General features: G+C 41.0%; 1 protein-coding gene across 1 annotated transcript; it reads left to right on the top strand.

Moving 5' to 3' along the window:
* The first annotated feature begins 847 nt into the window (after window positions 1-847).
* On the top strand, window positions 848-25,718 carry aoc2 (amine oxidase copper containing 2). The gene is made up of 5 exons (XM_033645519.2): window positions 848-2,478; window positions 7,966-8,084; window positions 21,490-21,656; window positions 23,972-24,104; window positions 24,232-25,718. Exons 1-5 carry the CDS (start codon window positions 909-911, stop codon window positions 24,514-24,516), a joined length of 2,274 nt encoding a protein of 757 aa, XP_033501410.1. The 5' UTR covers window positions 848-908; the 3' UTR covers window positions 24,517-25,718.
* Window positions 25,719-27,286: the final 1,568 nt, after the last annotated feature.

Genomic DNA, 27,286 nt, shown 5'->3' with positions numbered 1-27,286 from the left:
CATGTCAATGGTAAAAACAAGCACTTTAATAGCACCTAATTTGACAGTGAACGATTGCCCTCAGGGATTACATTGCAGCCTGTTTCACTCAGTACTCCACCAAATTAAAAAAAAAATGTTTCCGATAAGTCACTTAGACACAAAAACATGGGAAAATAGGGTTCAGTTAAAAAACAAAAACTACTAAGTTACCCTTTAAGTAAAATTTTGCGGTACTTGCATTTTACTCAAGTATTGCCATGTTAAGCTACTTTCTGTTTCTAAGCCCCTACATTCTGAGGCAGATGTACTCCGCTACATTTATCTGACAGCTTTACTCTCCAGTTACTTTACAGATTAAGATTATTAATACAAAACATAAATCAACTGATAAATTATATGCATTTATAAGCCACCTAGGAGTATACTAAGTAACTAAAATGAGCTCCATCCTTACCAGCTGCCACATTAAAGCAACGAACACATTAAATCAATAACCATAATGCAGTAATGTAAAATATATTATTCTGAGATGAACCTGTCTGAATGAGTACTTCTACTTTTGGTACTTTAATTTTCATGCGAATACTTGTGTACTTTTGCTTAACTAAGTTTAAATGCAGGACTTTGACTTGTAACAGAGTGTTTCTACATTATAGTATTACTACTTTTACTTAAGTAAAAGATCTGAATACTTCTTCCACCACCACCCACTGGTATGATGTTTTAACAACATGCGTAAAGCTGAACAGAAGCTGCATGAAACAGTAGCTCCTTAACTTCATTCTGAGAGGAAGGGGATGGGCGGGGGGTTGTGGGATCCATGCAGAGAGACGTGGGAGTTGAGGGGCGCGCCTTTCCATGCTCATATGACCGCTTGCACATAGCATCGCTCATTGATCTTCTCCTTTTCTCCAAGCCCGTGCGTAATGGTAGAGCGCAGGATGAACTCTCTAGTGAAATGGGCGCTCATCCTCTTTGTCCTCGTCTCCATCATTCTCAACATTGTCCTGATCGGCATCCACTCCACCAGGGCACCCAAATGCTCCGCTCAGCGTGTCCACCCGCTGAGGGGCAAGCACGACAAGCGCAGCCTCGTGTTCGCTGACCTCACCCGGGATGAGTACCTGCAGGTCCAGCAGTACATGCTCAAGCAGAAAGACTTGGACATATCCACCAGTCAGATCACCAAGCCATCTGAAAATTTCTTGTTTTTAATAGATCTCTCTTTGCCCAAGAAGGCGGACGCGCTGGCTTACTTGGATGAGAAAGGCATCAAACCAGTGAGAGAGGCGACGGTGGTGGTCTTCCACGGCGCCCGAGGCTACATTAAGGAGTATGTAGTGGGGCCTCTTCCCAACCCGACATACCACAGAGATGTCACCACGGAGAGGTACAAGACGGAGCTTCCTATCACCGCGCGCACGGTCACTATTGGGGAATACCATTTGCTTTTCAAATTTCTGGATGGAGTCTTCTCTAAGTTGGGGAGGCTCATGAAAGAGAGCTTCGACGTGGATAAGGACAAGACTGTGAACGCGTTCGAGCAGATGCCCCGTGGAGTCCAATCCGGGGACAGAAAGACCTGGATAGCTTTCTACAGGGATGTGAGCGGCATGTACATCAACCCGGTGGGCTTTGAGGTACTGGTAAACCACGAGAGCTTAAACGCGTCTGATTGGAAAGTGGAGCGACTGGTTTATAATGGCCAATACTTCGACACCGTAGAAGAACTTAAACAGAAATATGACGCGGGAACTATTAAGAAAATAGTTTACAAGGAGCTGCCAGACTATGGTTCATTGAAACCCAAGCAGAAGCCTCTGCAGATCGGCCCACAGCTGTTTTACGCAGAGGGGAAGCGCTACAGTATCAGCGACAACCATGTCCTGTACCTGGACTGGAGCTTCGCCTTCGGGCTCAGCTCTCTAACAGGCATGAGGGCGTTTGATGTACGTTTTAAAGGTGAGAGGATACTCTACGAGCTGAGCGTGCAGGAGGCCATGTCGGTGTACGGATCAATGACCCCGGGGATGATGATGACCAAGTTTCTGGACTCCAGCATCGGGATAGGGCGCTTCGCACACGAACTGGTCCGTGGCGTGGATTGCCCCCACGAAGCCACCTATGTGGACACATACCGCTACATCGATGTTCCAGCCCCGATCAGATTTAGGAATTCAATATGCATCTTTGAGCACAACATGGGTCAACCCCTGCGAAGGCATTTCTCTGACTTTTTCCACAATAGTTACGGCGGGATGGTAAACAGCGCCCTGGTGTTCAGAACGATCACGGCTATAGGGAACTATGACTACATGTGGGATTTCATCTTCTATCAGAGCGGCTCAGTGGAGGCCAAGGTGCACGCCACCGGCTACATCTCCGCTACTTACCTGGTAGATGGTAGTCTGAAATACGGACACCAGGTAGCGGAGAAGGTGCTGGGCAACATCCACACCCACTTTATCAACTTCAAGGTGGACCTTGATGTGATGGGTGAGTGACACTTCAACCTGTTTATCTGTGCAGGGTAATGTGGAAAAAAGTCATAGTCAAAGTAAAAAGGCAGTCAAATCTGTTTAGTTATGAAAAAACATTAGTGATATTGACAGAATATGGTGATGAATTTAAGGCCCCCAAACCCCCTTAATCTTTTGACTTAACGCCACTGTGACACTGTGGGACTGATGCCCTATCCTGAATGCCCCCCCCCCCCCCCCCCCCCCCCCACACACACACACACACGCACACACATACACGCACACACATACATTACACACCCATCAGCATGTGCCTGAATGGTGTAAAAATGGTAATTTAACTAAAATCAGTTTCAAGTTTGTAAAATAAAAAATACTGCACACTCTTACCATAACTTTACATAAAGCCCATGTCCAGAGTAAAGCACTTCATTCTGAAAATACACCTTTTATCATACTTGCCAACCTTGCTGATTTTCATTGCTCTTTCCTGGTTTGTCCCAAAGTCACAATTCTCCCGCAATTCTCCCGATTTATAACAAATTTTGCCATTTTTTTCTTTCCTTATCATTATCACATACTGTTTCTGGTGCTGCACAGCGTATAAGCCCTATGACTTCAAGAATCTGCTGTTTCCTCCATGTTTGTGCCTCCCCCTCCTTCTCTGATCCACCAGTGTCAGAGTGATGAACCCGTCAGGCCCGTATGAGTCTTGCATGGCTGTCCTCGTCTCTGTGCTGACTGCATTAGACATGCTAATGTCCCATGTCCCCCTGCGATGCTATGTGCAGTGTTCCTTGGGGGTTGGGGGTATCAGGCTGTCCAGAAATGATGGGCTTCCTCTTCTGCCTCGCTTAGGCATCCAGTACCCAGAGGTATGTGGGCCACAGGGGACTGTGGGTCCCTGGTGTGGGCCAAGCCTACAGCCTGGGTTCCTTCCCTCCTTCCTGGTACTCTGCTACCCAAGGCACAAACCAAAAACTAAAACAAATAAAAAGTATTTAACATAAAAGCAATACTGTTGCAATACTTATTTAATTGTTTTCATTCTTTAGAGGCATGCTGGAAATGTCTGTTAAACTTATATTTTTCAAATCCTCTCTATTTTTGTGGTCTCATGGTTGGCACATTCTGCTTTTTCCTGTATTTATGCCATCTGTTTACATTAAGTGTTTTTCTCCTTGCAAACGAGGAGCTTTTTTGGGGGAAAATGCTCTGCCAGGCGTTAATACGTGAATAAATTCTCCAAAGAGCAACCAAATTATGCAAATGCTGTGCTTGCCTTACTTCACAGTGACTCAATAATTGCAGGTGAAGCCCAGGAACTAGAATGAAGTAGCCTATATCTTGTTTTGTATGTAAATATGTACCAGAATACAGAGCGTTTACAAAATGTCATAGCCTGTAGGATTTAATGAACTGGCCTTGTATTTCACGATAGCTGTTGGAAGTATTTTACTTTATCACTAGGCTCTCCAGCACTCTTTGAATTGGAGCTATTTGAGTTAGCCCCCTATAGAAAAACACTTTCTGTAACATTATGTTTAAGGTGAAACTTATTCACAATACTATACACAGACATAATGTAGCCTACTGAGTATTTATACTGATTTAAATATTACTAGAAATATCTAGGGCTGTAGTCAACCAAAGAAAATCTTGGTCGACTAAAGTGGTACATAATCTTCAACTAATCAATTAGTCATGGGAAAAAAAATCTGCACGTTATTTTTTACTTCTGTGGTGGTGTCTGTGTCACTCTGCAGTTACACCTCCAAAACACTAGTAGGCGGTGGAGGACTCTGTTAAGTGCTGTAAAGTTTAGTTGATTGAAAACACACATTAAATATGGCTTAATAGAGCCAATTCCAAACACAAGTACACAAACTGGCTTCATTATAAATTGCAGAACTAACAGACAAACACTTGTCTTTATCTGGACACATTTCCCCCACCAATACAACATGCTAACGTTATTAGCACAAGTCTATGGCATTTTACATTGTATAAATTAGCCTAGCGTCTATCGATCTTTTCCTCTTCTCATATAAAACCAGGGACGACAGCAACATTTAACAAAGGTAATAGAGTGCCGAAGTCACACCCCCTCCGGTAGAGCTCATGGGACCTTAGATCGGAAAAAATATGAATGGCAGTAAATGGGGAGAGCAATATTATCTTTTGTTCCCGTTTGAGTTGCGACATGAAATCTAAGTTTCATATATTAGGCGTCATACTAAGTTTGGCCATATCATTGAGCTAGTTTGCTGTTTGTGTCAAGTAGCTGTCCACTAGTCACTCAACCTACAACAGGAAGTGGCACTTCAAAATAAAAGCTCTGTGCCGGAAATTCACTGTACTTCAAAATAAAGTATATTTTATATAAAATAAACAAACGACACGTTTGTGAGTCACTTATAGTTCATTCAGAATGGACCTGCGGCCCATTTTGGACCAGGACCCACCAGTTGGGATCCACTGATCTATTGAAAATGGACCTGCATTTGTATAGCGCCTTTCTAGTCATCTAGTGACCACTGAAAGCGCTTTTTACACTACGAGTCACATTCACCCATTCACACACACATTCATACACTGGTGGCCGAGGCTACCATACAAGGTGCCACCTGCTACTCAGTTTTAACACACTCACACACCGATGGAACAGCCATTGGGAGAAATTTGGGGTTCAGTATCTTGCTCAAGGATACTTTGACGTGCAGCCTGGAGGAGCCCAGGATCGAACCACTGATCTTTCGATTGGTGGACGACCCGCTCTACCTCTGAGCCACAGCCGCCCCTAATCCTGTATCGTCTGTATCTATGCCATCATAAAGGATGCATAAAAGTAAAAGAGCAGTGACATTTATAAGGCTTGAAAGTGACATATCTATTTTCATGCGTAATGGAATTATAAATTAGCTTTAAGAATGTGTTGCAGGTCAACAGCTTAACTAGCAGCTTAACAGCAAAGTTTTCCTTTGGGACTTTGTCATGGGTTAATCAACTATCAGTATGGTAACTTTACAACAATGCACACATACAGTATTGTGGAATATAAATATGAATATGGTAATGTCTTACAGTTAGTGACAATAGGTCAATTAATTTAACCAAGGGGAGACTGTTTACAAAATTAATTTGGGCATTGGTAGCCAACAACTGATGAGAAACTGGTCAAATGGATTTTTACTCCCCAGAGATCCCTTCTTGACCAAAACAAGTACCTTAAGTACTGGCAATTTCCTACAAGACAGCAGAGTATATCCATTTGATTTCCCATGCAGGTCTAAAGCTCTCTGTGAAGTTTAACATTACACATAATGATTTGGTCCATGTTAGACACAAAAATATCAATCACTGCAGCTCAAAATTCATAAAAAATTAAAGCTGCAAGCAGCAATGAACGGGACCTCTGGCTCTCGCTGTCGGCCTCCAGCTCACATAGATAGTGTCGATAAAACAAGCAATGTCAAGAGAACGCAAGGTCATTTCTGGCAATAGAGGGACTTTATATTACAGTACATTACAATATGTATTTAATTTTCAACCGATGTATTAACTAAAATGTACCTGTGATATGTCAGCTATGGAAACCAAATGTCTTGTCCAAAACATCCACATTGAAATGAAATACACGGTCATGATTAAGTAATTATATAATGTTAACAGCAACATGGTGTCTGTCATACTGTTAAGAAATGAAGTGTTCCCCATATACTATAAAAAACAAAGGTCTGTGGTGACAGTACTCCTGCTTTGTTGTGTAACACATTGTGATGTAAGTATATAAATATATAAATGCATAATATACATTTTAACAGGATTACAAATATTAACATGGACAAAACATGAATTATAAAGAAGAGTAAATAATAAAAGAAAACCATTTTTACAAAGACTAAAGTGGTGATTAAACAAAGGAGCTTGTCATTTTGGAGTGTAACATTTCCTCAAAGATGTGTATACTTTCCTGATGTAACAGCAGGCAGACGCTAGTTAAATTCAGTGGAGAAACTGAGCAGGACTACATGTATTTGATCGTGTACTGCTGCAGCACAGTTTTAGCTACAGATTTGATTCAGATTCTAAATGAGGCAAAAGAGTTTGACCTGGAAATTTTGCATTTACATGTTTTTGCTATCAGGCATTTATTTAGGAAAATGTAGGAATGAGACACATGAGCTGATCAGTTTGGTCAATGTTATCCTGTCAGGTGTGTGTGACCACACACACACACACACACACACACACACACACACACACACACACACACACAGGCCTGTGTCTGTCAGAGTGAAGCCATTGTTATGCTAATTAATGACAGCCTGAAGTTGACTGAGAGATAGGGTGTGAGGGCAAGCACTTTAAAATGGGTTGAAAATTTCTCGAACTAGTGCTTCCAGTTCCCAAACTGTGGGTCAGATCTGTCAATCTGAAGACATCACCAGATACATAAACTCATTATGAACGCAGACATAATTAGCTTTTATGTGTATGTGTATTTTATCCGATCTTAGTCGCAAGTTTACAATGTCTAACTCACAGCTGAGACATTTGCTCATGTAACTTTCAGAGGCACTAGCTCATTTCTTGTTGGATTTAGGTCAGTGGTGTAAATGAGTGATTTGTCGGTCTCAAGGAAATGAAGAAGCCAGTTTTGGTTTGATCTTTCTACAGCATTCGTACGGGCTGCAGCAGCCATTTTACTGTGTCTATGTGGCACGAAAATTGTCAAGAGGTTTTGTGACATGTCACCTTAAACACGGCATAAAATCCAAAGTGTTCGAGTAATGACAAAGTTGTTTAGCAGGGCTTGGTCTGTCATGTGTGTGAGTTTGAAACCAATAGGATAAATGGTGTAGGAGGAAATATTTTTTGAGAGAGAGAATTTGTGAAAAATGACATCTTACTTTGAAAGGGCAAATAGCTCACTTCCTGTTGGATTTAGGTCAGTGGTAACAGCACGTGATTTGTAGGTCTTGATAAGACGAACAAGCCAGTCAGGAGGTTTTGTAAGACATCGCCTGGAAGACGCCATAAAATCCAAACCATTCGAGTAATGACAAAGTTATACAGAATATCTGATTAGGACGAGTTGATCTGTCATGTGTGTGAGTTTGAAGCCGATATAATAAACGGTGTAGGAGGAGTTGATTTTTTAAGGAATTTTTAAAAAGAACATTTTTGAGGTGAAATCTTACATTGAAAGGGAAATAGCTCACTTCCTGTTGGGTTTAGGTCAGAGGTGCGAGCACGTGATTTGTAGGTCTCGATGAGACGAACACGGCAGTTTTGGTTTGATCTTTCTACGTCATTCCTACAGGCCGCAGCGGCCATTTTAGTGTGCCTTGGTGGTCCTTCGGCCGAGGTCCCTAAAAATAAATTAAAAAAAACACCTAACATGGATCTACAAGAGCAACAGAACAGCCTGTTTTGGCTTGAAACTACAAGAGAAATCAAGTATTATTACAGTAACAGTTTTGCTTCATTTCCTCCTCAGGAGTGAATAACTTTTTCCAGACGAAAGACATGGAATATGTCAATGTGTCACTGCCATGGAACATTGACCGTTATGCCATGATTCCTCAGCTGGTGGAGAAGCAGCTCAAAACAGAACAGGCAAGTCTGCTTTCACTTCCGTAAAACTGTCACAACATGGTTTCACAACATTTAACAGTAAAGTGTGAAACAAAGGTCATGAACAACATTGAGACTTTTGACCATGTGGAGACAGCATGAAGTTCTCTCTGCACCTGAATGTCTCACAATGTTTTTTTTCCCCCAATTTATTATTGCCATTAACATGAATTATTTCTACAACAAAGTTGTTTATTACAAGGTTATGAAGGAGAATCTAAGATTTTTTTTTCTTTAACATGGCCCTAATCCTCCTTCATATAAAGCACCTTTGCAGTAAGCCAAATAATTATTGACTGACCACTAAAAAACACAATTACTGCTGAATGCATGTTCTATTGTCCAGGGATTGTAAAAGTAACAAGCTACTGCAACGTGTAATTTATGAGTTTATTGTAGCCAGTAGAAACCTCATACTCACTCACGCCACAAGTTAAATTTTATTATACTTTGATTCACTTATATTTGCACATTCATTATATTTTCCCAATGAATAACATAATAATAATGCTGTAAAATATACTGTTGAGTTTGTATCAATGAAACCCATTTGTTACAGGTGTCAACATGTTCCCCAATTAACACATTTGTAATTAAAGTAGTATTTCACTGGTGGAAAGATTTTCTTTTCATAAAGTCTTTTCATAAAACTGGGCTATCTATGTAGTGGGAAAATACTACGCAAATACTTTTGATAGTGGTGCTACATGATCAGAGAAAACAAAGGAAAAGGACTGTGGCATTTGCTTTTGCTCAAGAGGTAAATGGCAAATGGTAAATGGACCTGCACTTGTATAGCGCCTTTCTAGTCATCCAACCACTCAAAGCGCTTTTTACACTACAAGTCACATTCACCCATTCAGACACACATTCATACACTGGTGGCCTAGGCTACCATACAAGGTGTCACCTGCTACTCAGTTTTTAACACACTCACACACTCATGGAACAGCCATTGGGAGCAATTTGGGGTTCAGTATCTTGCTCAAGGATACTTTGACATGCAGAGTGGAAGAGCTGGGGATCAAACCGCTGTTCCTCCAATTAGTGGAAGACCTGCTCTATCTGTGAGCCACAGCCGCCGAGAAAACCTACAACCACCAGAATGCATTGCGACACACAGGACCAATTAATGTTCCCGTTGATGGGTGACAGAAAGCGAGCTTGTCTGTTTTGACCAGGCCTCCAGGAAGTGCACCAGGCTTTGAAACCCATCTTCACAGTGGCCAAACAGTGGATTTACAACTTCCTACTTGTAACATGATGCCAAAGGGCCCTAAAAGACTTTTTCCCTCAGACTGACATTGTAAAAGAGACAGCTGTAAATCAGTGGATACATTTTTTTTTTTTAGCACCACAACCCCAGGGAAATGACTCATTCCGCTATCAGGATTTATTCCATTCGATCTGATAATATTTGGTAAGTCCAGGATAGCCGCATGATTAAATCTTTTTATCCCAATTCAATTTAGTGGAGCGCTAAATCAGAAGTAGCTGGTGGTGAATTATTAAAGTGTGCCTGCTCAATGTTGCAGAAGCAGCGTTAATCATTCCAGTAATTAACTATCGCAGAAATATAGCTTTTTTTTTGCTTCATGGCAGACTGAGCAACTTTCATAGGAATGAATGTGGTCCCATCTTCATTCAGCACTGTATCCAAATTCATTTATACATTCATAGTTTTGACACAGAAAGCAATATGGCGGTTGGATGGGAACAAACAATATTGATTTGTGCACTGCATGTGTTTCTGAAAACATTTTAGGCAAGAAATAGGTAACACAGTTACAGAATCTTGGTTTATATTTGATCAGCACTGCTTAGTGTTACTGTTCGATTGGAGTTTGAGAGAGAGAGAGAGAGAGAGAGAGAGAGAGAGTGGGGGATGATCTCTTTCTCGATCCCCTCCTTTACTCTTTGTGTCTGTGGGACGCATTGTGTACAAAAATGAGGAGATACAATTTGTGGTTGGAGCAACAGCCCTTGAGCTGACGAAAAAGCCCCGGGATGACACAAACTTTGTCAGCCAAGGGCTGTTTGCCGGCAAATGAGCAGGGAGATCTGGGGCCTCATTTATAAAACTGTGTGCAGGAAAGGTGACTAAAGGTGAAGTATGAACAAAGCACAGAAAGTGCTTATGCACAAAAATATCCTGATTTATAACACAGTGCGCACGCATGTCCCACGCCTGTTTCCCTTTATAAATCACAATCAACTCGAAATGTGGCGCAGGTGAGCAAGCGTCTTGCCCCACCCATAGACGCCTATAAATGGCCAGCGAAACGCCCTGAATTTATTATCATTAACAAGAAAGAGAACAGAGGAGAGCACCGCAAACGTAGCATTAAAAGATAAAAAACGAAACTTCACACAATGTGAAGTTGAAGTTCTTGTTGGGGAGGTTGATAACAGAAAGACAATATTGTTTGGTGACTCAATAAGGACATTACTAAGGCTGACAATGCAGCGGAGTGGCAGCTGCTGTTAATGCTGCCACCTCAGACTGTTTCAGAGGTCAAGAAGTAGTCTGATATTAAGGTGTTACAGCTATTTGCAGTGATTTATTTAGACAGAAAACCGAGGGATGGTTGGAGCTGACAGTTTCAGTGACTGTCTGAAATAAACACTCTAAATGAGGGACACAGTTGCCTTAGCTGTTTGACAAACAATCTGATTGTCTTGACTCAGATGATTTCTTAAAATATGCCTTGTTTTCATAAACAATGCATCACATCCAGATGCTGGCGCAGCAGCAGCAGCAGCATTTGACTCGAATGCCTGGGGATAGAGGTCGGGGTCGGGGGCCAGCATCCGTGTCAAGCAGTAGTGGCAAGTTTTTCAGCTGTGCCACATTGTGTAGCACAGCACCGGCACAGCTTGGTTCCTGTGGATGCTTCTTGGTAACGCCAGGCCCAACACAGTGCAGAGATCCAGCAGCACTGCATGCAGCAGTCGGAACCGGTTCATAAGCCACTCATCTTTGGTCAGTAGGTCTTGCTGGTTCCTGAATATCCGCTCCCTCCAGAGTCTCCCATCCACCACATCCTCTAACAGTGCCAAATAAGCCATTGTGCATCTTTACGCACTGTGATCGCTGCTTTTTATACCCACCCATCAACTGATCGATGGCATGTGAAAAGGAATTCCCTGATTGTAACTGAGGGCCAATTTTGGCCAACAAACATGTGAGATAAATATTAATAATGATGATTATACACGTTATTTGTTCAGTATTTTTTTATCTTCAGACCAAAAAGTGTAAAAGATGTTTCTTTTACCTGCTTGACAGTTTTGACTGTGACTCCAGTCTCCCTCAGAAGTGTCATCCAAGTGTCGGGCCAGCCACACCCCCATCATTTTATGGTCTCTGGAGGAGGGAATCCCAGGTGTGCGAGAAGGTGTACGCCCCCTCATCCCGGCTGATGGTGCCGCTTGCCCGCTTCCTGATTTCGATTGCCTCTTCCCTCCTCCAGAGACCATCCAATGGCGGGGGGTGTGGCCGGCCCGACAGATTCTGATAGGTCTGTTGGGCCTATGGTACAAATCTTGTAGTTAACAAGGCGAAGGTAACTTTTTTGTTCAATCTCACATTATGCAAAAAGTAATAATGCACCAAAATCAATCTTCTCAGATATTATCATGATGGGTAAGTGATACTGATAATAAACCAAGTTAAAAAATATTTTTGAATATTAACTTATAGTGTATTTTTCAAAAAAGTAGTTTGTGGTATATGATCAAAAATGGCATTTAAAGGGTTAATTATTAGTGTGATTTATTAAATCATGATATAAATCAATCAAGAACCCCTTCATGAAGAAACTGGGAAAAAAGTTTGGTGAAATATTCATCATTCATAAATGTATTCAAGTTTAAAGGTCAAACTACAAATCTTGTAGTTAACAAGGCGAAGGTAACTTTTTTTGGACAAACTGACATTATACAAAAAAGTAATATTACACCAAAATCAATCTTCTCACGTATTATCATGATGGGTAAGCCAGTGACACTGATAATAAAAAAAAGTCAAAAAAATTTTTTTGAATATTGACTTATAGTGTATTTTTCAAAAAAGCCGTTAGTGGTATATGATCAAAACTGGCATCTGAAGGGTTAATTATTAATGTAATTCATTAAATCATGATATAAATCAATTAAGAACCCCTTAATGAAGAAATTGGGGGAAAAAGTTTGGAAAAATATTGATCTGTCTTAAATTTATTCCAGTTTAAAGGTCAAACTACAAATCTTGTAGTTAACAAGGTGAAAGTAACTTTTTTTTAACAAGGCATAAGGGTTAACACCGCATTCCGTGGTGGCAGCACGTAATGGGTTGAAATTACGTGCCAGTACCACGGAAACAGTGCCCATGTAAAGTCAGTTAGGATCCTTTGTCGTGGTGGACACACGGATTCCCTGATTCAATAACGTCCTGTATACACACAAAAACACAAAAGTGTTCTTGATATTAAAACAGCAAATATATTCCTCTGTCACAATTTCCCATCAACAATAATAATAATAATAATAATAATAATAATAACAGTTTAGTTAGTTCAGCTGTACTAGATATTTGATATATTCAGTAGATTTACTTTTTTATGACTCTATTTGACAACTCTACAATTGGAAGATCTACCTTCCCAAAAACGCAGTTTCTACAGTACTAGCTAAAATATCTGAAATTAACCAACATCCTTACTTTTTCTTAACATAGTTCATCTCGGTGCAGTGTCATTACTAGTTTGGCTTTACTAGACATTTGATATATTCAGTAGATATATCTTTTAACGACTCTATTTTACAACAAGCTGCAAAAAAAATACCGTCCCAAAAATGCAGTTTCTAGAGTACTAGCTAAAATATCTAAAATCAGCCAACATCCTTGCTTTTTCTCAACATAGTTCATCTAGGTGCAGTGTCATTACTAGTTTGGCTTTACTAGATATTAGATATATTGGGTAGATATATCTTTTCACAACCCTATTTAGAGCCCTACTTTGCAAATCAGAAGAACTACAGCTATGTTGCTGATATGTATCAAGCTGCATGGCGCGGTCCTAGGGAATTGTAGTTTTTAAAAAATATGTGTTTTTCCTGGATTTGGAAGTTGTAAATACTGAATTGAGAGTACACTGTGGACTTTAAGGGGATGGTAAACACACTTGTGTAATCAGATTTTAAATATCTAATTTCTAAATGGGTGAAAATTAATTTTATCCATATTTTACCCATATCTGACAGCACCCCGTTGTTGACTACACTCACATGATAGTTGAGTCAAGAGCTCTCTGTAACAGTTGGTCCCATGTCTGTACCCACTTTCCTTGCTGAGTTATAAGCCTTCAAACATGCACTGAGGTCAAGGTTCAAAGGTGAATGGCTGAAAGCAGGAGCCATGTAGAATCTTCATACTGACATATGTTACTCTCCAGGTTGAGACCTTTCCAATGATGCATTTGGTTTAGCTCTACAACAAAGTTTTCATTTTTTGGACACAAGCCATGCCAGGTGTAGTTTCAGAGAGCACTTTGAAGGCCCCGTGTATAAATTGATTCTTATTTGTTTCTTTGCTTGTTTTTTTCTTTTTTACTGTAGATAGTTACTAAAATGAGTCATCCTCAGACAATACAATACTACTAAAAAGTAAACCAATAATAATAATAATTAAATAAGCAAAAATAATATTAAAATTATATTGAAATTTTAAAATCTATTTACAGAGAGGAATGGTAGCCTAATAGATACATTTGATACAATTTATTATTGTTTAGATACTATTTAGCCTGGTATTGTATTTACTTTTAGTATGCTCTACTTTTGTCTACTGTAGGCTATATGTTTTAATTTATTTAATAACAAATTTATTTTATGTTAGGCCTACACCTTAATATTTTATGTCATTTATCATAGTTTAGTTCTTAACTCCAGTGTTTCCTCAGTAGGAGCCGTCTGCAAAGGGGAGCGGCCACTGGTTCTGGCAAGATTTGATGCACACACACACACACACACACACACACACACACAAATAATCTTTTCTTAATAGAGATAGTGGCGTTTGGATTTGGTTGTGGCAGAACAGTACAAAACAGTAGTCGAACGCGCCACGTCCGCCCACAGCACAATGTCAATGCACAATGGCTTTGACATTAACCTGTCATATTGTTGAGTTATCAAGGACACTTCCGTGTTTTTGTGTGTATACAGGAATGTTAAAGATATCATTGAGGAAAATGAGGTTGACGTGACGTTGTTGAACCAGGGAATCCGTGTGTCCACCACAACAATGGATCCTAATTGACTTTACATTGGCATTGTTTCCATGGTACCGGCACGTAATCTTTATGTAATTTCATTACGTGCTGCCACCATGGAATGCGGTGTTAAGAGGTCGTGGTCATTTCATGTATTTCTGTGAGATCAGGTTGTCTCAAACTCTCCGACACTATCTGCTTAGCACCAATAAGAGACTAGCTGGTGAACATAGTTGAGAATTTCACAGTTACAGATCCAGATAGACCAAACCAGGGTGAGTGTTCATGGAAAAAGTCTTTAGTTGGACTTACAATACTGGACTAACATTCATCAGGTGGACACAAACAAAACTCCAATTAAGTGCTTGTGTTGCTCTGTAACTGCTGGAAGTGTAAATAGGCAAATGTTTGCTAACACACTCAACATTTTGAGGGAGAATAATTATAAGCACACCACAGAGGTGGCACGTCACCTACATGATGTGCGTGTTTTTATTCTTCCTTAAAACACTCATCATAACATTTTTAAACAATGATGTAAGTGTTGTGTTTACAGCTTGTTTTGCTGGCAGTTGGCAGGCTGGACACATAATGAACCAGTCAGCTGCACCACATTAAACAGCATGTAAACGTACCTGCAAATGTTTTCCATACCATTTTAGATCCTTTAGTCACACTGACTGTTCATGGCTTGCTAGCTACAGCCCAAGTTTGTTTACTACACCCTTCTGTTCCCCTGTTGGGCATCAGCCTGCCAGCTCCACTGTCAACCAAAGATATTATAATATTATTACAGTCGCCCTCCACTGAAAAATGTGGGGTTTTTTCATGTTTATTATGTCTCCTAAAATGTCTGACCTTGACTTTACTGACTTGTAGTTTGTCACTTCAGAGGTGTTTTCCTATACCACTGCCGCAGGCTGTGTTGTCTGTGACATTCCCTAAAATCTGAAATTGAAATGTACGCTTAAACCCCCAGCAACAGTGCTGGGCTTAAGCGCGAATTGTTGATAATGGTCAAACCGTGGATTTACAACTTCCAGGTTTGTCACATAATGTAATTTGAACCAAAAAGACTTTTCCCAATAGAATTACATTGTGAAGTCTGTAAATCAGTGGACACATTTTTTGAGCATCACAACCCCCACAAAATGACTTGTTTCACTATCAGGATTTGATCCTCAATTATTTATCCAAATTAGTGGAAGGCTAAACTGGAAGTTAGCCCCTCAGCAGTTGGAAGTCTCTAGTTTGCCTGCTGTATGGGCTCAACGATGCAAAAGATCCGGGGAATTTTAAACCCACGAAATCCAACTTTTTGGCTTCATGCGCCACTGAGCAACTTTCATATGAATAAACAGGGCCCTACCTCCAACACTGTATCCAGTTCTCTTTATACATCTGTGGGTACAACGAGCAAGCTATATTTAGTACGTCACAGGTAACACATATTGATAGGGGACTTTGAGACTGCACCAGCAAAGAAAAACGTCCAGCACAGAGCAGACTAGCCAGCATGGTAGAGCAGCAGTTTTTGGATGTAAACTAGACCAATGTGAACACATTGTGACATCAAAGCAGAGATTATTGTATGTTTTACAGCCCCTACCGCTGTGTCAACCACTGCTAGTTAGCCAACAAGCTAAAAAGCTAATAACAACAAAAGGGGTCCAGCAAAAGCTTGACTTTGTGAAAAGACAAGTCAACACACATACATGGACAAAGCATGACACAAAAACAAAGAGCACATCAGCAAAGTCAAAAATGCTAATGCTGGCAAAAAGAAAAAAAACAAAAGTCAAAGCTTCCCAACTGTGATAAGTGTCCTGATGCACAGTGTACCGTGTCGCGGTAAAAATCATCAATGTGGTCCAGGTGTGCTGGATCAGCTCAACCAGCAACCAAGCTCCACCTCACCTGAGAGACTCGCAGGCAGCCCTCTGTTGCAAAATCAGTAATTTGGTGCGTTTGGGAGAACGTGTAAAAAATGCAGACAAAAAATTTGCAGTCTTAAATTTTTGATGTTCCCTGGGACATCAGGTTTGATGTGTGTGCATAACAAAAGAGCCTGGGGGCTGATTCTTTAACACGAGCCTGTACTCCATTCAGTCCTGATGCCATTATGGCACCTCCATCATAGCACTGAGCTACTAACTTTGTTTTGCAATCAATAGCCCCTTTTACACTGCCAGATTTTCGGCGAATGTTGGGCCGTTTTGCTGGCAAGCTGCAAGCGTTTAGACACACAGAGCCGGGTTGGCGAGTTGATCCGAGGTGCCCAATTTTCCGCCTCTTAGGTTAGTCATATTGGCGGAACCTCTTTGGTTTAAAAAGAACGAGGTGGCCTTCTGCAACGGGAGGGGCTGTTAAAGACTTGTGGGAGGAGCTGTTGATGACACTGCACATGCGAGCCACTGGTGGTGGATAAACAGGAAACAGCTGATAGCAGGAATTAGCGAGCAGCTAGTAGCAAGAGGGAAACGCAAACCTGACAGACGCTGTAAAGATGAACAACTGGGGAGACAAAGCATTGTGCGCCCTCCTTTCCCTCGCATACGAAGAGGCCATTAACCGTCAGATGATGGTGAAGGACGGGCCGACTTATGAGAGAATTGCCGAAGGACTGACAAGCCGCGGCTTCCCTCCCACGTCACTGTTTACGTCACACGCTGAGCTACATGTTTTGTTACTTGCTCATGCCCCCCATTGCCCCGAAAAAGGCACATTCTGTATAAACAAAAGTAGGTAGGCGGCATTTTGCTGCACTCCCCCATTTTGTTTTATACTGCCAATGCTGAACGAAGACTGATTGGGCTTTCCTGCAAATTTGCACAATTCCTGTTTAAAAAGGGCTATCCACCTTATTTTTTTTACGGAAACACGGAGGCAAAACAGAACGCAGCCAGCTTCCATTTTTTGTGCGACACTTCCAGTCCAGCACTCTTGACCACTGTGTAAATGGGAATCACCTTGTTGTTTACCTTGTTGAGTTTAGCTATATATATATATATATATATGTATATCACATTTCTCACGTCACTATCACCATTTAGACTAATCTGATGTTTGTAAAGTCTATAAACACAATGGTTATCGTAGATTAGCTGGGCTAACCGTTAGCTGTTAGCCGTTAGCCATTAGCGGTGTCTGTAATAACTCAATAACTCAACAAATGGTCTGTGAAAAACATATTTTTTCCAGCGGATGTCTTAGTTACAACATGATTGAGCTAACTGGAGTAGTTTCAGTTTCAGTCGTATCTGACAACGGGAGGCTTTTAACAGATGACGATCCTGATGCTAGCTTTGCTGCTGCTGTTAACGTTAGCTGTCCCTGTCAGCGGCAGCCACTGATGCTTTCTAGACATCTTGATTTCCCAAAACTGAATAAATACCACACATAGCAACACAAAACTGCTTTGCTAGCTCAATCATGTTGTACCGGCTGGATAGTCTCGCCACCAGACAATCAGAGACCTCCGCCTTCTGATAGTCTGGGGACACTCCTTTCTAAAGTGTGTTTAACACACCGGTGAAAACGGCCGGCAACAAAGCAACACCTCTTGCATTTTTGAAAGGGACACGCCTTCTTGGAAATGTGCGCTCCCCCTTTTCTCGTCCGCAAGGAAACAAACACACAGAGAGCTTGAAAATGGATGCTGAGAGATTTAACTCCGTTTTATCAAACATGTGCTCATCCATGAAGAAAATATTTTCTCCAGCGGATATCTTAGTTACAACATGATTGAGCTAACTGGAGTAGTTTCATGTCGTATCCGACAACGGGAGGCTTTTAACAGATGACGTCCTGATGTTAGCTTTGCTGCTGCTCTTAGCTGATGCTTTCTAGACATCGTGACTTCCCATAACTGAATAAATACCACACATAGCAACACAAAACTGCTTTGCTAGCTCAATCATGTTGTAACTAAGATATCCGCTGGAAAAGATATTTTTTTCACGGACCGTTTAATGAGTTATTACCTATTACAGACACTGCTAACGGCTAACAGGGCTAACAGCTAACGGTTAGCCCAGCTAAACGTGCACACAGAAAGAGTAATGTTTGTTCAATCATGGTGTTTATTTACAAACATCGGATTAGTCTAAACGGTGATACAGTGATGTGAAAAATGTGATATATAGGCTATATATAGCTAAAAGCTCTGCTGGTTTTCTACCCGGAAGTATTTGTAAACAACAAGGCGATTCCCTCTATAGTCCGGCCGGACGGATGAGTCATGGCCTTGTAAAAGATTATGTTTGTTTCTTTTAGTTGGCGAGAATGCGTCGCCGCAAACGCGACAAACATCCACTAACTTTGACGGCGTTTTCAGCAAGTGCGACTGAGCCATTTTGTACCGCTACACGTGTTTCTAGTCGGACTATGTTTACAAGCACAAGAGTTCAGTGAGCCACCGAAGGACCGCTCTGCAGATTTACTATTGGTTCTGCAATGTAGGGAGTTTTTTTAAACTCTGAAATTGTATCCGCCCATCTAAACACAAAATCAGGGAGAAAGTCATCAGTCTTAAGTTAAGCAAAGCGTCTAAAGACTGACTTGTGAGTCTACGGCTGGATGGTTGATGCGTACATGCTGATTCAGGTGCTATCAGAGCCGATCCGTGCATCACTATGGCTTAATAATCAACTCAGTCAATAAAAACAACCTGTCCTAGGAGTGTATGTCGCTGACAGGAAGAAAGAAAGAAAGAAAGAAAGAAAGAAAGAAAGAAAAGGGAAAAAAAGATAGAAAAGCAGCGTACACCTCACATATTTATTTCTCACAGTTGTGCACACGTGTGGCTGGCATGCAGAAGCACCGTCTGTGTGTCTGTGTGTCGAGGGTGTGAGCCGCAGCTTCAGCTGCTCAGGTAGAGAGACTGTGTAGCCCGGTGTGTTTATTCGCTGATTCGGTTCTGCAGGTTCTCTGCTGGTACACTGGAGACGGGGATCAAGCACTTTGTCTCACTCGGGATAGATTGTGCTTTTTTGGTTCATAGTTTTTGATTGATGTGCGATTTATTTGCGTTTAGAGGGAATTATTTTTACCGGCAATTACTGGATAACGGAAACGTGGGCACAGTTATCTATATAAAATACACACACTAACTAACTAACTAACTGATTGACTAACATAAACAATTGAAAATTGAAAAAAATTAGCTTGCACCGTTAGCTCCTGTAAGGAAAAGCATGAGGGAAAGCGGCTGACCAGAAGTCACGCACAAAAACACGGAAGTTGACTATGACTAAACACTATTTACTTCCGTGTTTGAAAATAAGGTATTTCAAGCGTTAAAGCAGCCAGATCAGGGGCTCGTTTTTTTATCTGTAACATCCTTTAACTTTAAAAATCTCGCACTCATTTCGGTTACGTACCTGAGGACATATGACAGCTAAGCAGTATTATTGAAGTCGGTGGTCTCATCGACCATAACTGCCATGAACTTGGTGTGGTCCATCTCTTTTTTGATTAAGCACCTCAGCAACAGCATTCATGAGGTCATTTTGAAATTTCCCTGGTGTCCCGGTAAAAACTGTGGCGGTGACAAGGTGGCGTCACAAGTCAGCATCACAGTCTGATAGCAAAGTCAGTAATTTCAAGTAATTACTCAATTCAGTGACTATTTCCCCTCATCGTGTCCCCTGAAAGATAATTCTAGCTGTCCCAAAAAGATAACACAATCAATAAGGCGCTTTAGTATGTCACGTTTTTTTTTAACTCTCTCTTTGTGCAGGCTTGTCCCCTGTCTCCACTTACTCATCAAACTGTAAGTCCACCCTGGTCTAACCAAATGTTTTCAAATGTACCACCGCCATGAGGTGATGCTCCGAGGCCTGATGTTTGATGGCTGCCTTGGTGAAGCTGTTGAGGCTACTTAAACCAGTGCTATTCCACATACCCTCAATAGTATTGAAAAGTAAACATGGCCAGCAAAATATCTTGTTCTGCTCTGTGCTAGCTGTTAGCCACTCATAGCAGTTGTCGTTGCTCTGGGTGAAATGCCACATAAAACCTTTGCTTGCCTTGGTAAGCCCATCCAGTTTAGATGTAGGTCTTCCCCTAGTGATTATTTCCTTCTTGTCTCCAAATGGTTGCATTGAAAAAGGCATTTGAAGTAGGTTGACAACAAGATCAGCAGTTGCTGTGAATGCAGCCGCCATTGCGTTTTCTTTCAGCATGTAAGATAATTTGCTCACAGCCCACTAGGTCAAGCTCAAAGTTGATGACAATACCAAAGTGATACATTGCAGAGCCCCTGGGGTGTTCTGTTCCCACATCAAAATCTGATTGGCTAATAATACAGTTACTCAAAGTTGTAATCAGTTTGCAGCTTTGGGCTTTGGCCTAGCAATACGAAGAACGCAGGTCTGAGGATTTGTGATGTGTTTAAATTACATAGAAAATCTGTGTTCAGCCCTACAAGAAAATAACCATATTTGTTTTCTGGATGAGAAGCACACTGAACAAGTAATTGAATACAGACACATTTCAGGCACATTTCAATTCAGTTATTAAAAACAAATTCTGAGTTTGATTTTGACGGTGCCAGCAGAGAAGGCCCTGATGGCCCTGACAGCCCACCCCTGGGGAAAACACTGGTTTTGTGCTATTTTCAAAGAGTAATACTTTGATTATCAGGGGATAAGTAAACCCCCAGCAGTTTAATGGTGGGCTGGAAGGTGAATTAATTGTCCTCCTCCTGCCAAAATTGCATAAAACTGAGTAAGAAGATGACACAGTGTCTGGAGTGAATGTCGGTCGAATATCTGTTCAGTGCTGATGTTATGCTGTGGTGCTGTGTTTCATCTGTCAGTGTCCTCTTTTTACGACACAACACTATCAGTTGAAAATTTATTTTTCACTCTGTGAGGAAATGGACGTGTGGTGTGAGAGCGCGTAAAAGTATGAATCTCACGGTCAATGCGTGAGACTTGGCAGCACTGCTACTGATTGTGTTGTAAATGTACAACTTGTCAAATAGCCATTTTATGACCTATTTCTGGCAAACCATGATGTTTGTGGTTTATTAAAATTACCAATTTCTTAATCCACCAGTGTTACAGCCAACAAAGTATCACTTGAATGTTGACTGTGTGGGTGTAATGTCTACTGTGACACCTCCACAGGAAGCAGCTCTGCATTACGGCAGAAAGACCGCTCGCTACCTCCACATCGCCAGCAATAAGACCAACCGCTGGGGTCACCAGCGCTCGTACAGGTTGCAGGTGTTCAGCTTCGCTGGGGACCACCTCCCAGAGAGCGAGCCAGAGGAGAAGTCCATGTCCTGGGCCAGGTGAGACTCAACAGCCGTAAATTCAAATAAAGTCAGATTCTCAAAAGTGAATGATTACAGTTTGTTTGCCTTGATGATTAAAAGTTGTGTTAGACAAGATGTGTTTTACAGACACTCATAGGACAAAGAATATGACCTCCAGTAGGCTCAATTTGAACTCTGGGTTAGATTTTATAAAGTTCAACAATTGAATTGAAATGGAAACTCTGTGAACAGGGAAGTCCTGTTTTTGTGTGAACATTTTTTTTTCAGAACAATTGACTTTGCAGGGTTTTTCCTGGATCAGAATGGGTCTCTGGCAGGTGACTAACACACGACTAGGAATTGGCATCTGGGCATATCCTTATCGGTTCGGTATCGATACTCTTCAATTTTCAGTTCCATTTTATTTACTGTATAAAGCCCTCACAGTGGATAAGGAAAAACTCCCCCAAAAAAACCCTTCAACAGCGGAAAAAATGGTAGAAACCTCAGGAAGAGCAACTGAGGAGGGATCCCTCTTCCAGTACGGACAGATATGCAATAGATGTTGTGTGTACAGAACATATCGATATAATAAATTTCCAGTAACCCATATGACAAAATGATTGAGACAGAGACAGAGAGAGAAACTGAGACAGAGAGAGACAGCAAGACACAGAAACATAGAGAACAGCAGGGCAGATAGTAAAGACAGTAGCTACAATAACATTATTTTTAGTAATAATATTATAATATATTGCTTTACTAGTCTGCAATCCTTGTATTATTGAAGTGGCTTATTAAAGGTCAGTATAAGCTGTTGTGCTTGTCCCTGGTGTTGCTTTTGGGTCCAAAATCCACCCGTTACATTATGCTGCTCCTTGTGTGTAAACATGCACAGTGTCTCTCTTAATGGAAAATCCGATAGCAGCACTGCTCTGATCTGATCTCTGCTAGATTCACATTTTTACAGAATGTAACCATTTTCCTCATTAATGATGAATTATTTCACCCAACCACAACCTATCTGCATGTCCGTGTGTGTAACAAGCTGCGTGTATGCATGTTGTGAACCTGCATATGTAGGAGAGGGCTGTGCTCTTCATGTAGCAATGCAGAAGTTATGGGTGTGGAGGTCAGGGTGGTGAATGGGTGTGTAGCACATCAGGCTTTCATGCAGGAAACTGACATTCATGTCCCATTGTATAAAGTTAGCCTCTTTATTAATTGTAATCCAGAGCTTTCCCTAACTATGCTGCTGCCAGGCACAGATGTTGAAGAAAGCAATTAGAAATGTTGGCATTAGACATAAAAATGTTGTCACTGAACATAATCTGGGGATTTGTACAATTGTTAAGTAGCAATGTTCTTGTCTGGTGATAGGGTTGAAATCCTCTATGAGTCACAATGCAGTGTAAGATCACAGCGTTGGTTCTGCTGGCCATCCTAGGCCCGCTCTATCTGCATTTCTTCTGTCTGTCATCATTGGGCTCATCTCCAATGGAGACAAGTCTGCCTATAGGGACGAAGTGGAAAGGCTGTCTACCTGGTGTTCAGAGAACAACCTCTCTCTGAACATCAAAAAAACAAAAGAACTTATCATAGACTTTAGGAAAAACAGAGATGACCCCGCCCCTCTCTTCACTGGAGGAGAGAGTGTGGAGACTGTCACCTCCTTCAAGTTCCTGGGCACCCACATCTCAGCTGATCTCTCCTGGACCACCAACATCACAACTATGGTGAAAAAGGCACAGCAGCGGCTGTACTTCTTGAGAGTTCTCAAAAAAAAAAAACAACTTGGAGAAAAGGCTGCTGCTAGCCTTCTACTGCTCCTCCGTGGAGAGCATCCTCACATACTGTCTTTGTGTGTGGTATGCTGGCTCCAAGGCAGCTGACAGAAAAACCCTCCAAAGAGTGATCAACTCAGCACAAAAAAATCATTGGTTGCCCTCTGCCCACACTGGATGACATATCCAAATCCTACTGTCACAACAGGATCACATCCACAACAACAGACCCTACACATCCAGCCCATCACCTGTTTGAACTGATGCCCTCCAGGCGGCGCTACAGGTCAAACACTGACCCCCCCGAACTCTAATATCTACCTCAACTGTGCTGAACAGCAATCATGCACTTATATTTATATTTATTGCTAAATTGCACAAATGTGTCTGTTTTATTTATTGTTTTTTTTTTTTTATACCAGTAGGTGTTTTATATCATATGTTTTTTTTTATTATCTTCTTTTGCACTGCGTGGGCTGAGCACCCATAATTTCATTGTACCCTGTATAATGACAATAAGGTCTATTCTATTCTATTCTATTCTATTCTATTCTATTCTGTTTCCAGGTATAAGGTTGCCATCACCAAGCATAAGGATTTAGAGCAGACCAGCAGCAGTCTGTACAATCAAAACAACATGTGGACTCCAGCTGTCGACTTTAGCAAGTACATTGACGACAACGAAAGCATCGAAGACAAGGTGTGTTGAAATTTATATATGCATGTAAAAATAATAACATGATACAAACACATAGGCCTATGTAAACTTGAGCTTAGATATCTTAGCAGAAGGAATTTGCACAATGTGTATCTAAATGTGGCTGCAGGACCTGGTTGCCTGGGTGACCGCTGGGTTCCTCCACATACCCCACGCCGAGGACATCCCCAACACAGTAACTGTGGGCAACGGGGGAGGGGTCCTGCTGCGGCCCCACAACTACTTTGATGAGGATCCATCCATCCACTCTGCTGATGCAGTGTACATTAAGCCGGGCAGCGAGGACAGCTGTGACAACAACAGGATGGCCTGCCTCGCCAAAGAGACCTGCAGCCCCGTTCTTGAACCCTTCACCTTCAACGGCTTCGAAGGAGTCATGAAGTTCGAGGATTAGGTCTGATTTATTTAGCACTGCTAGGTGTAAGCCCTGATGAACTCAGAGATATACTTGGGTTTCATTTGTCGATCAAGCTTGTGTCAATGTTAACAGTTTGGGACAGTAAATAATTTGTGCTCCATGTGTTTTAATTCTGCTCTGGGCAAGAAACTGAGTAAAGGAATTTGTCAATATTTTGGAAAATATGCTAATTTGCTCTGTTTCTGAAGATCAGAGGCTGGGGGAAACAGCTAGCCTGGCTCTATCCAAATTTCAGAAATATGCACCTCTGAAACTTTGTATTTAACATGCTTTAATCTGTGCCCAAACAGAATTGTTAAAACATTCTTTTTTTTTTGTTTTAAGTAAAGTTACATGCTATAACTATTTCTTTCAATACAAAACCTGGAAATTAGTTAGCATTCCAGCTCCTAGTTCCATTGTCTCAAAGTCAGTGGGTTAGATGAATGGGTTTTTAGTTGGATGCCAGAATTAAGGTCTGTGGGTAACACAAGCTAAAGAGACTTTCACATTTTGTTCTATGACATAAAATACATCAGTAAATACCCGACTCATGAATTTTGAAGCTTTTATGAGTCTTTAAAAAGGTGGTTGCTAACAAGTGGTTAAATGAGGCTACAGAACGTCCTCATGCTAAACATGGCTTTACAGCCTCGTGGTGGTAGGGATGTTAAGTCATCTGAACCTGGTATAGTTTGTTTATATCCTTACATTAGCTTTTTACCTCTGGTGAGCATTTAGGCTTCAAAAATCAAAAAAGCGGTGTTCATTTGTGAAGATTATTTTGCTGAACAAAATGTGTAAAGACCTTTGCACACTGAATCCATTTTTTTTCTGAAGCATTTTGTAATCCATCATCCGGAAAAAAAACGTTATGCAGAGAAATCGTGCACACTGATTCCAACGCATTTTATTGCTCTATTTGTTGTGAATATGTATTTGCAATACATGGCAAAATGAAAAGACACATTTCCTCTTTTGCCTCTGTCCACTGAAGTTACCAATTTGGCTGTCACCACTCCCTCTCTGTCTTGCATTTGACACCAGCTGCATGAAGGGGCAGAGCTGTTCTCCCTCTATGTCTCTCTGTCTGTGTGCGGCCCACATCCTCCTCCTCTTCATCATCATTCACCTGAATATTACTATCTGACCTGTTGAAAGTGAGCTATCTGAGTTATAAAATGATTCTGTGCACCCTATTCCACTGTCTTGTCATGGCTGTATCCCACCGCCACATTTTCTTCATTTATTCTCGGTCAAACGTCCCTAAAGGCTTGTGTCCGATGTGAAAAAGGCAGAAAATCAAACCTGTTCCGAAAATTTTAACGATGGATTAAAGTTTTGAACTAAGTGTGTGAACATGATTGATACAGGTATTTATTTATAGACGTGCGACTATTTGACGGAAAAAACGGACTCAGTGTGCAATCCAGTGAAAAAATTCCATAGACTTTTGATGAGGGAACCAGGCCAATGCCAACTTCCATGTCAGCCTACAGAAAAACGCAATCACTGGAGCACAGATTTCTGATTTTTTAAATGCCTGCATCAATATAATTCAAATGCAAAGGTGGAAAGTTCCCGCTTTTATTGTGGTAATCTTTAAATAATGTGCATCATATCAATTTAAAGAATATCAAAGTTGAAGCAAGAATGCAGAAAACGAGGGATTGTCTAAGGACAAGGACCTTCAGCTGCTTGAGTAGCAACTGGGAGTCAGTCAGCCCAGCCCAAACTACCCGCTGGATAGGCAAACTTTCTGTAAAATTTTAAATGCTAAAAATAAAATTAATAAGTGACAGTCAGTGTTGAGATTATGGCAGCTGCCACAAATAAATCAATCCATGGGAATCACTGTAAGCTTAATGAGCAGGGACAGCTAAATGTAGCAGTTCAAGTTTACTTCAAAAAGTACATTTTTATTCATTCTATTGTACATGTGATATACATTAAAGTAAGAAAACTTTATCTAATATGGCAATTTTCCTAGAGCAAGGTCACAAAATGCCTCACTGGAATAAAATTGTCAAAAAAATAACGCCACAAAAACAGTTTCATTTATTTACCACTTTTCTATGCAGTGATGTTGTTGAAATTAAAGTCAGACAGACTGACTCGGGGTTGGAAGAGTATGAAGAGGACCGACAACGTCATCTGGGGAATTACACCCCAGGAAATACTTTTTCAAGAAACTTCAGTGGAGTTGAAAATTAGGAATAGGGCCCACAGGCTCATTACTGGCACAAAGACAAACATGACAGACATGGAGTCAAAATAAACCAAATGATAATTGAATTTAGAAACGAGTAAATAAGCAGTGACTGGAACTGCTGGGAGAAAAGAAAAAACAAAACGCTAATTATAATAATAATAATAATCTAAAACCACAAGTTAGATAATATACCCAGTCTAACCCAAACTAAATTAAACATATCTAGGGGAAGTGAGCAGAGGCCACTCATGGAGAGGCAGACTACACCGAGGGGTGCCCAGGGGTGCCACCGCTTAAAGGGGAACTAATGTCTTTTTCAACCTGGGCCCTATTTTCCGATCTACTTTTGTCTAAATGAGTGATAGAATGTTTAATATGTGACATTTCTCCAGTATGAAGCTAGGGCTGACCTGCCTGCAGCCCGTGAACGTGCACTATATTAAATAATAGGATACTCAGACAGCGTCAAACAACGTCAAAATACATCCACTAAAAGTGCATTTTTTTCACACAGATAGGCTCGGATTGTTAGTATAATTATCCGACAACATAACG

Source organism: Epinephelus lanceolatus, chromosome 18, assembly GCF_041903045.1.
Source record: "Epinephelus lanceolatus isolate andai-2023 chromosome 18, ASM4190304v1, whole genome shotgun sequence".
In the NCBI taxonomy this organism is placed as follows: domain Eukaryota; kingdom Metazoa; phylum Chordata; class Actinopteri; order Perciformes; family Serranidae; genus Epinephelus; species Epinephelus lanceolatus.
The sequence above is the reverse complement of the archived record's forward strand: the minus strand, read 5'-3'. Positions and strand labels throughout refer to the sequence as shown.

Excerpts from the sequence above, each read along its gene's own strand:
- aoc2 (XM_033645519.2), top strand. The coding sequence starts at position 909 with ATGGTAGAGCGCAGGATGAACTCTCTAGTGAAATGGGCGCTCATCCTC. Across the intron at positions 8,085-21,489 it reads AGCAGCTCAAAACAGAACAG|GAAGCAGCTCTGCATTACGG; the intron begins GCAAGTCTGCTT and ends ACACCTCCACAG. Across the intron at positions 21,657-23,971 it reads AAGTCCATGTCCTGGGCCAG|GTATAAGGTTGCCATCACCA; the intron begins GTGAGACTCAAC and ends TTCTGTTTCCAG.